General features: G+C 36.5%; 1 protein-coding gene across 1 annotated transcript in view; it reads left to right on the top strand.

The window, feature by feature from the left end:
* The window catches only part of METTL25 (methyltransferase like 25), a 1,435,064-nt gene that overhangs the window by 416,122 nt on the left and 1,001,335 nt on the right, over window positions 1–17,607 (top strand). Inside the window, exon 5 of the mRNA XM_044088437.1 lies at window positions 17,312–17,456. Coding sequence (XP_043944372.1) covers window positions 17,312–17,456 — 145 coding nt within the window. The remainder of the gene's footprint in view (window positions 1–17,311; window positions 17,457–17,607) is intronic.

Here is a 17,607-nt window from a genome sequence, read left to right as displayed (position 1 = left end):
ATGTAGTGCACATGGTAGCAAAACATGATTTCAAGACCTTATATATATGGCCAGAAAACTGCAAATTGCTATCGTTCAAAATTCCAGGCTTCTCATATTGCTCACAAACTCCCAGAATTTCCTCATACATTCCATATGGATATCTAGTATTTTTTTTACCAGAATGCATAACTTTAGTTTGAGCAAGCTTAAATGGAACTCCATTACTTTGAGCCCATTCACATAATTTATTTAAATAACTTTGCAATTCCTGATGATCTCTCATCGATGTAACTACCCTGCAGTTTTGGCAGTGGTGCAGCGGTAGCATTGTCGCCTCACAGCAAGAGGTTCTTTGGTTCGATTCTTGGCTGGGGTGCTTTCTGTGTGGGTTTCCTCCGGGTGCTCCGGTTTCCTCCCATGTTACAAAGATATGCATCTGGAGCATTTCTCCCTGGGCCTCCGCTGAAAATTGGCTTGTCCCAAGTTGGGCTTTCCCGGTTAACAAATGTAAAATAAAATAAAATAAATAAATCTGCAATTTTTTTCTACTTGATAATTTGGACTCTAGGGAAACTTGCTATAAATGCATGAAATAAGAAGGGACCTAGTATGGATTCCTGAGGGACAATCTTACTGATTTTTATTTCTGTGGATTTTACTCCACTAATATAAATGCATGCCTTCCTGTTATCCAGCCAGTTAGCAACCCACCTAACCAAATGCTCCCTTGTGACATAAATTTCAAAATAGGGTTTTGAGGAATAGAATCAAAGAAGGCCTTAGCTAAGTCAATATCCGTTTCATTAACTGGAAACTTTTCATCAAAGGCGCTTATTATTTCTGCATAAAATCTAGTTAAATTTGTAATTGTGATCTCTAGAAGTAAAGCCATGTTATTATATTTAAGCAATAATCCATGACTGGGTGTGGGTAATCAGGATTTACCCACAGTTGGTTTGATGTGCCCTCATGATCAAACAAAGTCAGCCATGTGTAAGTCCTGAAATAGTCACACCCAGGAGTGAATTATTGCTATTATACAATGACAATACTTAAGAAAAAAAAATTGCTTGCACTTCTTAAATAATGTCTTCGTATAATGGCACTGTAGTGTACCTCTGCATTTTTCCTTGTTTACTAATGTACTATGTGTTCATTTGAAACTTGCATTCCCATGTTTGCAAAGTAAATCAGTACAGATGCAGGAGAAGCAACAAAGAAGAGAGAATCTCTTTTGCTGTTGTTTGTATTTTTTTTAGTTGCTGATATTTTCCAGGAATAGTTCAGAAATATAAGGAAAACCATGTATGTTTCTGATTAGTTTTACAGAATGTATCTGATTTTTCTAGTATTTTGCTCTGTCCCTCAGCATATGCCAACAGAAAGAAAGGCCACTCTGTGGTACTTCAGAGTTTTTTCTGCTGGTATATGCCCTGTTTACAATGGGCACACTGGTTGGGCTGTCTAGTCAGTGTGTTCGCTTTTGAATAGTAATGAGCAGTCATTGTTTAATTCACATTATACAATGACCACCCCCATTAATATTCCAAAACGTGCCCGCTGATTGGTCAGCATGCACGTTGTAAATCATAGTTATAGTAATGGAAAAAGGTCCGGTCGCCCGTACTTTTTCCATTATTATAACTCTTTTTTTACAGCAATGGAGAACGCAAGATTTCCGTTGCTTTTTACACACTGTCTCGCTATGTTAACCGAGTTTAACATAGCGCGACAGCTTTAAAAAAGGTAACTGAGATCTTCCTATCTCCTTTGCTTTTTTTAAAGGTGTCTCGCTATGTTAAATGGGTTTAACATAGCGAGACAGCTTTAAAAAAAGCAACGGAGATTCTCTGTTGCTTTTTCTAAAGCTGTCTCGCTATGTTAAACTCCTTTAACATAGCGAGACAGTTTGTAAAAAGCAATGGAGATCTTGCTTTCTCCATTGCTTTTGCCCACAGCTGTGATGTACTGTGTAAGCATACGCATGCGCAGTACATCAGAACTGCCGCAGAATACTAGACAGCTGCGGAAGGGCAGCAAGGAGGCATTATACAATGCCATTGTTTAAGAAAAGTAATTATTTTTTTCTTAAATAATGTCATTGTATAATAGCAATAACCCACTTATGGGTGTGGGTAATGCTGGATTTACCCACGGTTGTCTTTGTTTGGCCAATCGGGCTTCTCCCTCATGACCAAACCACACCAACCGTGGGTAAATCCAGCATTACCCACACCCAGGCGTGGGTTATTGCTATAATAACCTTGGAATTCTGATTCCATCAATGTTCCTAGTATAAGATATTCAAAAGTTTTACCAGTTATGCTCTGCTGGCCTAAAATTATCCACACTGTGTGAAGGTCCGCCTTTATGTGCTGGAATAATATTGCCATTTTACAATAAAAAAAGGACATGTCCAGATATCAAACTGTTTTGGAATAAGTAGGGTAATGGTGTCAGTAATGCCATCGTAATATCCTTCAAGAAGAATCTTGAAGGCAAAAAGTATCCATTTCTTCCATAGCATGTAATCTGCATCTTAGTAATAGCTTTTACCTCTGCAAACTTGCCTAACACACAAAGATGTCTAAAATGCATCTTTGCGTCTTCTCATATGCAGTGCAGTGCCACTCGCCCTGCTCCCACTCATTTAGGGCCGAAAAATTTAGCAAGTAAGTGAGTGCCATACGCCTGGCTAAAGGAAGAACATGCAACCCCCGACTCATTTTCTGCCCAAGATGTTAGGCTAGCTGTCTGTAAGAGAAAAGAAAAGAAAAACAGCATACAACAAATGCTTTCCCAAGTCCTTAATAGGACTAACAGGTCAACAGAAGTAAGTAGATAAGAATGCATACTTCTCTCCCCTTTAGCTCCAGCAACAGTAACCCACACAGCACATCAAATGGCTTTATTAACTAGCAGGTAGGTCAGCAAAAATAAATAGCAAATAAAACACATCTCTCTTCCATTCTGCTCCTACAACAGTAACCCAGGACAGCTGAAAATATACCAAGATATAGCATGTTTGTGCCTTATGATTGACTAAAAACACTACATACCCCAACTCAATTTCTGCCTCACTAAAATAGTAGTCATACGCTCTGTGGCTAAGAAAGCAAAAACTGCACAACAAATGCTTCCCCTAGCCCTTAAGAATACTAACAGGTCTGCAGAAAGAAGTAGAAATGAAAGCACACTTTTCTGCTGTACAGTTCCAAAAGTAGTAAGTCACATATTACTGCTGATGCTTCCCTTAGCCCTTAAAATGACTAGCATATCAGAAAAAAATAAGTAGAAAAGAAAGCACACCTCTCTCCGATTCAGCTCTGTATTTAATTGATATAATCTACATTTTTGTGTAGCATTAAGTGTTTTTGGTGCTTTTTGTAACTGTCAGAGAAAATTCTATGTCATAGTCTTAATTTTCCTGTCAGAAATTTTAACCGACTCAGGTTCTGCTACCCACCTCTGATTTCTCCTTCCTGTCTTGAATATGGAGCAGTTGTTGGTCTTTGCTATTCTTGCTTCCCCTGCCTCAGCTGCTGGTGGGTGACTCTGCTGTGGCCAGCACTGGTTTCTTCGGCCATTCATCCTTTACTCTTAGTTCTTCTGGTGTAGCTCCTCATGAAGCCACTAATGGCTGGGAGATTGGCACATCCTCTACAGCTATAGGGGTGCTTATAAGGTTGCCCTCTCCTGACAAGAGAGAACCATTCATTCTGGGTTCAGGGAGAAGAGTGGGTAAAGGTTCATTAATTAACTGGCTTCTGATTCTTGAGTTAATGCTAGATTGTTTCCTTTCCAGATAATCTCCTAAGAAACAAAAGCAAAAACTTAATATTTCTTCCCCTGTTTCCTAAACTATGGATAGGGAAGATTTGCTGGGATTTGCTAAGGGATAGCTGTCTGCCATTAATATTTCACTACCTGTACAGTCAAGTAGGCAGGGTGGGGAGAGAGAGAGAGAGATTTTTCAGTTAATTATCATGATGGTGAAGTTTATTTCACTGGGAACAAAATGACATCTCTGTGTGAGCAAAAATATTATAACTTAATACATCTGGATTTCCTTAAACCTGCAGCTGTTCCTCCTGCATCCTCTAGCTTAGAGGATGTTTTCCTTACAGCTTGCAGTATGCCTGACAGGCAGCCCACTGCCCCCCAAATGTCTGACAGGTTACTCAAAGTGCCACAGACAAATTCTTGTTCTCTAATCCCAAATCCTGTTATGCAATGATATCTTTATCCAAGTCTTCTACTGCTAAACATGTTGTGAATGCTAACTCCATTCCCTCTGACAAAAAAGGGAAAACGTTTAACAGACTTTTTGGACTGTCCTGGGGTCAGGGATGCTTCCACTTTTTTATTTGAAAAGCAATGGAAAGGAGGCTCAAATGAAAAAGGGGAATCCCCCAGAACCAAGGACAGCTCAAAAAGTCTGAATGACTATTGTCTCTTCTACACCATCTCCCTTTCTACCCTGACAATCCTTCAGATTTCTTCCTCAGTCTAGGCTTCATTCTTCCATAGTGGTAACAGATTGTTTAAGACAAATGGGTTCTGAGTCTTATCCAACAGGGATACAAAATGGGAATATGTTCCTGAGTTTTAGAGGGTTCCATTTTCTTCTGCAAAACAGCCATCCCTATTTCCTCCTATTTAAGGGCAAATGGTGGCTCAGGAGGTTAATAGAACCTGTACCCTCAACCTAGATGGGCAAAGGTTTGTATTCAAGGATTTTTCTGATGCCAAAGAGGGAATTTGTAGACCGATCCTGGACCTCTCTTTTCTTGAAATTTTTGTAAAGGTCCCAAAATTCAAAATGTTACCTCTTCAATCCCATGGTAATGTTAAATTTAAAAGAGGTATATCATCACATTCAAATCTGTACAAAATTCAAGTATTTTTAAATTTTTCTGTGTCTGGCTCACACTATCAGTTCTCTGTCTTACCCTTGGGTCTGTCCACTGCTTGGCTCCAGTGATTGCTCACTACAAGCTTTAAGGCATTCATGTTTCCTTATTTGGACAATTCTTATATTTGCATCACTTTTTCCAGCTGCCAGGATTCCTTGACATGGGTCATGAAGCTCCTGCTCAGTCTTGGGTTTTAACTGAACTTGCAGAAATCATCTCTTATCCCTTCTCATTCACTAGCTTTTCTGGAGTGTCTTCACTGTTTGCTCCTATAAAGAGAGTTTCATCAATTAGACTAGGTACAACAGCACAAGGACATTTTCCTGGAATTCTCAAACCACTCAGTTTCTCATGATTCAGAGTTTTGTCGCTTCTGTGATTCTCATGATTCCTCTAGCCAGGCTTTACATGGGAATAATTCATTGGTACTTCAGCTCAGTCTGGATTCTGTATCCACCCCCTTTATCTTTTCAGATTCCATTTCTAAGATGTAGCAAAAGGGAATTACTTTGGTGGGTGGACAAGTTATCTCTCAATCCAGGTCTCCCCTTCTCCTTTCAGATTCCCTGCCAGATCTGTCTTAACAGGTGCTGCAGAATCGGCTTGAGGAGTAGTTTCAAATGTGATGAAATTGCATGGGCAGTGGAATTCAAGACATATAAAATCATTTAAATGTCAAAGATATGTTGGGAGTAATATATGCTGAACACCTTTAATCATCTTGTCTCTAAGACCTCGGCAAGTTATCGCAGACATTACCACAGTGATTTGGTATGTAAACAAACAAGGGATTGATTGCCTGAGAGGTAGCAACTCAGCTCAGCTTGTCTTTAGGTTTCATACATTCTGTCAGGGCAGTGTTGACCCTTCATGACTGGAAATTACACCTGGAGCTTTCCAGGAATTGATCCATCTGTGGGGAACTCCTTAGATAAATCTGTTTGCCTTTTTTTTTTTTCAAAATAGTCAGTAAAAGAAATTCTGTTCCAGGATTCCTTAAATCAGGCCTGGAAAACAGGTGATTTTTCATCCCTATGGAAAGGAATGTTCATGATTGCTATTCAGCCCTTTTCCCTCATTCACAGAGTCCACCTAAAGATCTCAGAGAATCTGCAAAGATTGCTGTGGTGACTTCCTTCTGGCCCAAGCAGCAGTGGTTCTTCCTTTTTTAAATTTACAAAAGGCAATTACTACAAACATCCCCATTCACACAAGACAGGAGTTGTTGTATACACCCCAACCTGAAAACGCTTCATTTGACTGCCTGGATGATATTGATAACTTTTAGATGTCTTTTTTTCTGAGGACAGGTAGCAGGTACTAAAGGAGGCAAAGAAAAAAAAAACTGCTGCTACAAAATCATATATGTGTAAGTGGAAAATATTTTCTAGTTAGTGCCATTTTAAGAACCAGGACCCTTTCAAGATCCATTTGCCTCTCATTCTAGATTATTATCTGTCTTTTGTTACTTTTCTATCAAAGTTCATCTTTCAGCCATTTCTGCATGTCTGTCCTTAGAATCCCCCCTCTACCTGTCTTTAAGTTAAGCATATACATCCACCTAGATGAGCAGGTCGCCCTTCCATGGGATCTTAACTTTTGTGTCTGAAAAATTGACGTTCATTTCATGTGAACCAACTCATTAGGCTGACTTGAAGTTCTTAACATGGATAACTTTACTACTTACTGTTTTGTCATCTACAAGATGGGCATCTGAGTTACAAGTGCTCAGCCAGCGCTGTCTTATTTTCAATAAGGACAGTTTTTTTGAGACCTAATCCTTCTTTTATGCCTAAAGTAGTTTCAGAGTTTACTTTATGGCAGATCATTAATTGCCCATATTTTTTACAGAACCCAAAAAACAAGGAAGAAAGATGATTGGATATCCTGGATGTCTAAATAAAACAGTGTCCACAAAAAGCTGAACAGCTGTTTATTCTAACTCAGGTAAAAGTACAGGTAAGCTATTGGAGCAGTTCCTGGCACTTCAACTGATTCGGAGCATGCTTTACCTAGTGCTACAGATGGAAGACCAGTTACCAACATTTTGAGCCAGGATGCTAATGCTGCTGATAGAAATGCAGCACATAGTTCAAACACAGCCAATTTCATTGAAATTATATCAAATATACCTTGTGCTTTAGAACAATCTTTTTCAGCTATTATGAGCTCAGAGAAGACCCTTTTTTTGGTGGAACTGCTTCCTGTCAACAATGCAATAAGAAAGGGGCAGCCGGGGAGCAAAAAAAAAGAAGGGGACAAGGAGAAAATGCCAACAAGGCAACAGTAGCAACAATACAAACAAGAACCTGCAGCAGGGTGAATTAGTTTTTAACATTTCATCCTTTGATTTAACTGAAGGACAAATTAGTTTACTCAGTAAGGAGTTATTTTTTGTACTTTCGAAAAAGGCGGACATTACTAGTGTTTTGCTTGATTTGAGATTATATGCCAGAAATGTATTGCTTAAACTTATACACACAGATAATACTGAATATGGTTGTGTTTTTAAGAAACCTAGTACTTTCTCTCCAGCACTAAATCCTGCTTTGGAGGCTTTTGTAAATTTATGTGAGGAAGACATCAGGAATGTTTAAAAGACAAGCATGATGTGTCCTTTTATAACCTTATACCTGATGAACGTGAAGCCTTAATACAACTTGTTAAGGCTCCAAATTTGGAAATACATCCAGTGGACAAAGGCGGAGGGATAGTAGTCATGGACAAAGCATCATATATTAATAAGATGCTGTTTATGTTAAATGATGTTGATACGTATGCCTCTATGTAAGTTTCAAGTGAATGGACTCATTGAAAGGGTTAACTTTTACTTGTTTGATATGCATTTTACTAATCATATTAGTTTAGATTTGGTTAATTATTTTTCTGTAGAATTTCTTGTTATTCCAGTTATCTATGGTCTACCAAAGGTACATAAGAATGCTATTGATCCAACAATGCATCCAATAGTGTCTAGTCGTGGTTGGCTCACTGAGCCACTTTCGATCTGTGTAGAAAAACATCTTAGACCTATACTCGACACTATTGACATGGTTTTGAAGGATACAAAACATTTTCTTAATGATCTTTATGTTTGGTCAAGAGGGATTTGTTTTACACCAGGGATGTTTTTTGTTACGATAGATATTCAGTTACCTTTTACTGTGATTCCTAATGGTTTAGGTATAGAGAGTTTTCAATCTTTTTTGACTACTAAGACAAATTTCACGAGCAATAAAGTGATGCTGATCTGTTCTTTACTAGAACTCATTTTAGAGAATAATCTTTTTACCTTTAAGGGTAATTATTACCTTCAGAAAATTGGAGTTGCCATGAGTACAGCCTGTGCTAACTCCTATGCCAGTGCAGTACTAGCATATTGAGAGATGGAGGAGGGTTTTGTGAGTGAGATGTTTGTTGTACATGTTTGGTGGTATAGACGTTTTGTGGTGACGTATTCCTTGTATGGGAGGGAATGTATCAGGAGTTGATGGAGTTTGTTACCTTTCTCCATGCTTCTACTAACTTTCTGAGATTTAGTGTACACAGTTCCTATGACAGTATTGATTTCTTGCGTTTATATTACCCTATCGTACGATTTAAATAGTGAATGCTGTTTTAGCGTACCTAAAATATCGAAACTACAAAATATCGAACATACAGAACAGCAAATTTTTTCCCCAGGGAAAAAAATTGCTGTTCCGAAACACAAAACACAAGCACACCAAAATAAATAAACCACACCCATACACTTAACAAAACCATAATTCTAACCCTACACTACTACCTCCACTCACCTTAACCCAACCCTAACCTTAAAGTCCCTAACTATCGCACACTCACCTTACCTGCTCCCTAACCCTAAAGTCCCTAACTATCGCACACTCACCTTACCTCGATCCATTCCCACACTTACCTTAACCCGGTCCGTAACCTCCGTTTGCATACTTACCTTGCTCCGATCCGTAACCTTCCCACCACAGTAGAGTAAATAGCGAAGCAATGGAATGGACAACCGAAATCTTACCCTAGGTAAGATATCAAAGTTCTGCGGCTTCGCTATTTTGAGTTTTCGACAAAAACGGGTCGATATTATAGCATTCGAAGTTTAAAAACTTTGATACTATAATATAGACCTGATTTCTTGGATGTAACAGTAAGTAGGGATGTGTTAGGTCAATTAAATACTAATGTTTATAAAAATCCTGCAGAAAGAATAATTTGTTACATAAAACCAGCATGGCACCCTAGACATGTACCTAAGAATGTTCTGAGGGGCCAGATTATCAGAATTATGTGGTTACATGATAGTGATGAAATGTTAGTGTTTTAGAGTCCCTCAGACATGACTTTGTTGAGAGAGCCTACTCTCTTTCTGAGATCAGTACTACAATTCAGGATGTAGGTTGTCATAGACAGACCATGGCAAAACCTTATTTTTCAGCCCATGAAGATACATTTCAATGTAGTCAAACTGTTTGTTTCAGTAATATACCCAGAATATCATTTACCTTTTCCAGTGACATTAATCTGATCTGTGATGTAGTCAAAAGGAATTGGCCTCTCCTTATGATTTATGCTGAGCTTAGAGATAGACTACGTATGACACCAAAATTTTTCAGGAATAATAAGTCCCTGAAGCAGCACATGTGTTATAAAGGGCATCCACCTCAGGATAGGGTTAAATCAGAAAGGCAAGGTACTTTTCCTTGTCATGCAAGTATAGCTCCATATGGAGCACACTTTATATTGAACATCCGAGAACACAAAAGTGTATCTTTTTTAATTTTTATGCAGACTGTAAATCTAAAAAATAGGTTTACCTAGCACGATGCAGGTGCTGCACTGGGTTCTACATAGGGAAGACTAACCGTACACTTAGAGAATAATGGAACACTGTAATGATATTAGGAGTAAAAAAACAACTAGTGCGCTAGCAAAACATGTAATTGAAAATGAAACTGAACATTCCTTTAAGGTTTTATTATTGAGTCTGCTACAGGAGAATATTAGAGAAGGGGATCTTACTAATAAAACTGAATTTAATGAATTGAGGTGACTAATATATTTTAGAGCTGTGAGCCTGGTTTGAATGAGTGCATTCCTTTAAAACCAGCATTGAAGAGTAGATCATTAACTCATTGATTTTATTGTTTTTAATTGCGTGATTTGATTGGTTGTTGGTATATTTAAATATTGTACCTCAGTTTGCCAAGTATCTTTGGTCTGAAGAAGCGGAAGAGACCGCAAAAGTGCTCACCTGTACTTTTGTTTTCATTAGAATAAACAGCTGTTCAACTTTTTGTGGACATTTTTTATTTATACTTGGAACTTTTTATGTCCTTGGTCCACTGATCAACTTTTTGGTTTATATTCTGGATGTCCCCTGGCAGCTCAAATATTTCTTCCTAAATCCTTCATGAAAGCCAGTCAGATGTTTGTATTCTGTGAAGGTAAGAAAAGGACACCAGTTTCAATCACAGAATTTCAAGATAGCGGTCTCATGCTGTTTTTTTTTCTGCTATGCTCACCATAACAAGCTACTTTTTTTCAGAGTTAGGGCCCATTCTACCAGAGCTTTAGTGTCATCTGTCTTTTTTAGAAATGGGTGGACTCTAGAAGTATTCTAGTGGCAGCAGCTTAGCTTGGTTTTCTGTGCATACTTTCACAAATCACTAAAACACTTGATTCCTTTTCTAGGTCCAGAATAGGTTTTGTGCCATCTCCAAGAGAGCTGAAATCAACAAGTGACATAGAAGTCCACTGTTTGAATTGGCTCTGTCATTCTCCTGTTTGTCCATGTCACCACTGATCAGTTCACTTCCAGAGTCAGAGAGTGAAGTTCCAGAGCTTATTCTTCTTTGCCATGGTAATGCTTCACACTGGCACCATCTCAGAAATGGCCATGCACTCCCCAACTTATCACATGTCTTAGCCACTTCCTTTGCCCTTCTCTGTACCACTTTTATGGCTCTATCTGCCTGATTAGTGTTGTTGACATGTATTTTGTTTGTACTTTCTACAATCCATTTGTAGCTTTTCAGTTCCTGGCTCATCCTTTGAAATCTCAAGGCTGCAGTGTAAGTAGTTAAGAGACCCAAAACCTCAAAAGAGGCTGCCTGGAAGTCTCTGTCCCACCGATATTGGCCTGCATATGTTAAGTCCAAAATACTCATATAGCTGATGCTTAAAAGAACTAAGGTTCATGGTAGATCTTATTTCCATGGCTAATTTATTCTGTGCAGAAGTACATCTAGGGTCGAGTGAAGGGGGCAGCCACCCCAGGGACATAGTAGTAGGGAGTGTGTTCAGCAGAAACCATTCAGTGTTCAGAGTAATACTGACATTTGAATGCTGGTATAGTATTTGTACTGAAGAGCTTTAGCACTCTTTGTGTGGCAGGCATAAAATATAGCATCTCCTTGCAAGCATATGTTATTTTGTTTGTTTGCTCTTCAAGTTAGAAGAGCTTGTTTAAGTTGAGGGTGCCAGATATTTGATTGTCCCAGAGCAACAGAGTATCTAGCTACATGTCAGACGCTATGCCATTATAAATCTGGTTGGGAAATAGATTGACTTAATGAAGGAACTTGGCTGTTTCAATGCATTTGTTGTTTCTTGTAGTAAGGTTATGGCAAGTAAATTTTAATCCCAAGTGGTGCCTAAAATGTCCTCCTTAATTCACTTGAATGCCAATATATAATCTCCTCTATGTAGTGTGCAACAAATTGAATGTGAGTTAAGGTATGCAAGCCTCTCTAAGTATGACAGAGAACTGATGTTTGGTATATGCTTAATAAAATGCCTTTAAATTTTCTCAAGTTGTTGAATATTACTGAGAAATTTCATGCAAAATACCATGTGATGTTTAGTATATGACCTAGTATAGAAATATACATACAGAGTGTTATGGAATGATGCCTAGGTAAATCAGTACATACAATGGCTTTCATCATCCTGGTTGTCAAGTTGGTAGAGATGCCACAATTTAAAGTATTATCAGTGGTTACCCAAAGTCTTTACTTTGCATTGTGACTGACATTAACATTGTAACATTATTCAGGGAACAGGGGTAACTAACATTATTAATATCCAGAAATATAATTTTCATTGTACTTTACTATTAAATATCATTTGCAAGGTTTTTTGTTACTTTTCTTTTTGCTGCACTTATGCTCTGGTTATGTAAAGTGGCCTTTCTGATTATGAAGTAAATAGAATTTAGTTAGTTCAGTGGAGCTATGCTTATTAAGTGTAGTAAACTTGTGTTTGTATTTCTGTAGGCTGAGCAGCTGTCTATGTATGTCTTGATTCCATGCCATGTGACTTAGAATTCTAACAAGTTAATTGTTAGCACAATTCTGTCAAAAGCAGATTTTTTAAAGTAAATTTTTATCGATTTAGCATATATGCAATATATACAATGTATACACAGGAAGAAATTCAATATTGCATACTATTTATACAATGCTAGGAATACATTGAATCATCTACGTAATCTTATACAGTTAACACATTGAGTCTTGGTACTTCAGTAGCAACATTTAAATTCCAAAAATCTTAGTATGATTTGTAGATCTTTTTCTAATCACTTCTTTTTCAGTTTTACATAGTATTTCTGTTAAATTCAAACATTATTTGAACTTAGGAACTGAGTTTGATTTCCAGTCTTTGTAATAACTTTTCTAGCTAGTGCCAGAAGACTACAAAACATTTTTTGTTTAGTGTTTACAGCAAAAGGAAATGGAATGTTAATTAGTATTATTGATCGATTTAAAGAGAAATTATCAGATGATAACCCCCTAAAAACATACTCATCTCTTCCCAATATACATTTAATTTTTTCACAATTCATAAACATATGAGTCCAATCAGGTTTTACAACTTTACTACATCTCCAACAAACTAAAGAAGTCAGTTTACTAAACATAGAGATTTTATATGGAGTAACAAACATTCTCTGTATATATTTCCACATAAAACTTTCCAATATAAACTTGAAGAAGGTTGACTAACTCATTTAAGTAACAGAGTTTTATTCTTACCATCTATTGAGTCCCTCAGTCCACTGCTATCTAAAAAGTTTCAGAATTTTGCATCAAATTATTGTTAGTATTATCATCATAATCATCATTATTGTTTATAATTAACCTATAGAACTTGGGCAAGCTTCCTTTGTAGGTCAATTTGCCTTCAATGGTAGCATTCATATAATGGGGAATAGTGTTCTATTCCTCTTTATTCATATTACCTACAAATTCATTTAATTTATTACTAATGGATAATATTAACTGGTTAACAGATTCATCCAACTTATCTTTCATTAAATATTCTGGTGACTTACCTTCTCCTTTTTCAGAACAGTCAGACCATGATACTAATCCATTCCTTTTTAGTAAATTCATTTTAACATTGTTCCGAGTTTCCTTAAATTTAGGGGCATGTGCAATGGGAAAGCACAAAAAATTTCCATTTTTATATTCATGGGGTTTTAAAAGCATATTTCTTAACTGTTTTAAGAATTGATTTCATATATTCAGAGTTTAAAGATTGAGAAGAGTTTCCTTCTAAGGTAAAAATGTATTAACCCGGTGGAAGGATTGTTACATATTTCTAAATAGTCATATTTGATAAACTTATAAGAATTTAGTATAATCTGATCCTGAATGGTTTCTAATGACTGGTATAAGTTGAGTCTATCCAGAGTATAACATATTTAAAATTTGCAGCAACTGAGTAAGATTCTACATCTGAGAAGCTAATACCACCACAGTCCCATAATCTTGTATGATTTCGATAAGCAATTCTCAGCTTTTTAAGATACCATAAGAATGAAGGTAGCATTTTTTCCATTTTCTTTAAAAAAAAATTTTTGTCAAGTATTAAAGCTTTTAATTGAAGTATATACATATGTATATGTATATATATATATATGTATATGTATGTATGTATATTAGACAGACATCTCTCTCTCTCTATATATATATATATATATATATATATATATATATATACACACACACACACACACACACACACACACACACACACACACACACACACACACACACACACACACACACACACACACACACACACACACACACACACACACATATAATCTTTGGTAATATAATTATTTTAATATGTACTAATTTATCCTCAAAAGTAAAAAAAAAATTTTTTTAATAAGATATAATTAAACATCTTACTTACATCTTGATAGATATTCCTAAATATATTAGTTTTTGTTCATTCCCAGTTATATTTATATTTATCTTTAAAAGTTGTATATATTAAGTGATTTAACACAAAGTTTCAGTTTTATTATTATTAAATTTCAGCAGCAGTACATCTTGAAACTTCAATTTCCTCACCTGTTCCTTCTGTTGAATAATTTAAATTGCCTATAGTTAGTTAAATATCATCTACTAAAAGCTGTATCTTAGATTGACAATCCTTATTAATTGAGAGTCCATCATTTTTTTTTTCATTGAATCTTATACTGTTAGCTAAGGGTTTGAAAACTAATGAAAACAGAAGAGGAGACAAGGGGACACCCTTTCTGTGTGACTTTGTGTGAAGTGAATCCTTGTGAAATCTATGATCCAGTTTTAACATATGACTTGGAGTTTCTGTATAGTTTTTTAATATTCTAATAAATTGTTCTTGAAATGCAAATGCTTCTAAAGTTTTAAACAAGTAATTCCAGTCTACAGAATCAAAGACTCTCTCAATATCTAAGCTAATTAGGGTCAAAAGAACAGATTTTGTCACATAAATGTAAGCACAGCCAGTCAGTCAGTCAGAGAGCAAATAAGTACATAAATGCAATTATATTTAAATAAAAACAAATTAGAACTGCATAAGATTCCTTATAAAGTGTATAATGCATTTTGCTATCCAATGGTAGACAACTGTTAGCGTTACACTGTTACTGTATGCCAATCATTATACACTTTACAAGACATCTTATTCTTTTCTAATTTGCTTTTCCTTGATTGTAGCACATTTATTTGTTGTGTTATTGTATAACTGATTGTGCTGCATTTGTATATTGAATGCTGCTAAAGGCTATAGAAAACATCTGCCCACTGCAAACTGTCAACTATATGTCCTAACAATTGCATCATTAGAATTCTAGGTTAGGTGACAAGGAATTAGGAAGTAATTGGATAGCTGCCCTGCCTACAGTAAACACAAATGGGTGTTTACTGTACTTAAGAGACATAGTTCCACAGAAATAACAAAAGGACATTATATTTATTTTATAAGAACACCCACTTTATTTATTGTAAGGGAAGAAATGCACCAGACGCATGTCATTGGAATATGGGAGGAAACCCACATGAATGCAGGGAGAACATGCAGACTCCATACAGAAGGCACCCCAGCAGAGAATCGAACTGGAGAGCCTATAGTTCCTTTGCATAAGCATTGTGGAAAAAAAAAAAGATTGTCACACTTCTGAGGCAAAACCTGGACAAAAAGCCTACAACCTTAGGTACCCATTTTTAATGAGTAAATGTGCACAAGTTTTACTTTACAATCACGCTTGTGATTTCTTGAAAGAAACATAAGCAAGCTTTTGTTTCAGCTCACTTTGCTAATTAAGTCTATGGAAAGAATCTTCAGAGAAAATTGGAAAAATAAGAGTAACCAGGATTTTTTTTAAAGCTGGATGATTATCCCAGATTTATGTGTAGAAGGGTCCATTAGAGCATATGGCAGTTTAAGTTCATGATGCAGTTCCCCCATTATTAATAATATATTTTGGCCGTTTTAAATTTAAAAAATAAGCTCTGAAATCTTTTAATTAAGCCATGACCCCCAAAATTTACAGAATATCTGGTGACATCAGTGTGGGGCTATGTCCGCATAGATGTAATGGACCCAGAATGTGCATGCATGGAAGTGCATCCATTGATATTTGCAGATGTATCAACACCCTTGTCCTTCCTTGACATCACCAATCATAAGGGTCTATAAATGTCAGGGAAAGGAAACATATTTTTCGGTTGTATTGTAAAGACCCACCAACACAATCTGATAAGTGATGGGAAAAGGCATCACAGCACTATAGACACTAAATTTGTTGTTGTTTAGTCATTTAGTTTAATATGACTCTTCATGGCTTCAAGGAATTTAGCAGGCCAGGTCTGTCTGTCAAGAACTGTTTCTTTAAGTTCTTGGAAATTCATGGTCATTATTTCATTAATACTGTCTGTCAACCTTAGTTGCTGCTGTCTCCTTCTCCTTTTGCATTTGATCTTTCCCAGCATCAGAATCTTATGTAGTAAATTCTGTCTTCACATTGTATGGACAAAATACTTTCATTTTAGTTTTATTCTCAGATCTACCAGTCCTTAGTCGGGATTTATGTCCTTAAGTATCAACTTGATCTTCTTGCAATCCATGTACTTCTCAGAAATTTTCTCCAACACTAGAGTTCAAATCACATGTTTTGGTGCATAGCTTTCCTTATAGGCCAACTCTTGTGCTGCATGTTACTACTGGGAAAATAACATAGCCCTTTTTTTCTATACCTTTGTTGACAATGGGATGTCTTTGCACTTTGAAATCTTACCTAGGTTTGCTTCCAAAAACCAAACATCGTATAATTTCATGGCTGTGATCACTGTCTGCAGAGAACTTTAAGCCCAGGAAATTAAAATATGCCACTGCCACCACATAATTCCTCTGCTATTTTCAAAGACTTGATAGGACAAGATGACATAATTTTTCTTTTTATGCTGAGCAACAATCCATCTTCTAGCTTTTGCACTGTCTGCTTTCACCTTCCTTGGTAGACAGTTGAACTCGTCCTCACTACATGCCATGATGCTAAAAGGTCACAAAACAGGGAGAGAAATACTCATTCTCTGTAATGGTTTAATCTTGGTTTTCTCTTGTTTCACTAAGTTAGACATAGGTGTAGTTATTTTATATATTATAGACTGCTGTGCACTTTTTTTACCAGTATGCTATTGTCTTTGAACTGCAGAGATCATAGAAGGCCATTTCAGTAAAATCCTGTATTTAGGAAAACGTGTTTTCTAGTTATCATTTCATATATGAATATACCAGGAAGACTTTGTTTTAGCTGGCTACAGCAGATGTCACACAATTTTTTGAGAAACTTTGTGAGACCTGTTAGTATACCTGTAAATAATGCTGTTGGCCTTTCCCAGTTATTTAGTTCCATTTTGCCTAGTGGCTGTGGCCCAGAGGTGTCACAGGTGGCTTGTCAGTGTGGTGAAGATTTTCTAGAACTGTGAAATATTATGCTGTCCTTTCATTTGGATTTGACTTTTTTTTTTTTTACCTACTCTTTAATTTTTCTCATTGAGTAACTGCCATCAGAACATGGAAGCTGAGTTTTTCTTATGAATGTATATTTTGTGCATTTTCAGGATTCCATCATGGTAGGATTGCACACATGTGGTGACCTTGCTGCAAACACCCTGCGGATATTTGTTGCTAAATCTGAACTCAAGGCAGTCTGTAGTGTGGGATGCTGCTATCATCTGTTGACTGAGGAATTTGACAATCAGGAAGGTAACCTGCTTTAACTGTTGATTTGCAGTTATTGTCAGTATTTATAGATACAGATTAATGTTGGAGTAAATGATTTGACATACAGATATAAATGAACTTAAAAGTTGCAATAACTTGTTGAAATGGACATTTGCCCTGTCCTTACTCATAC

This window comes from Protopterus annectens, chromosome 11.part0 (genome assembly GCF_019279795.1).
Source record: "Protopterus annectens isolate FY-2018-M chromosome 11.part0, PAN1.0, whole genome shotgun sequence".
Taxonomy (NCBI): Eukaryota; Metazoa; Chordata; order Ceratodontiformes; family Protopteridae; genus Protopterus; species Protopterus annectens.
This window is presented reverse-complemented; position numbering and strand designations above follow the sequence as displayed.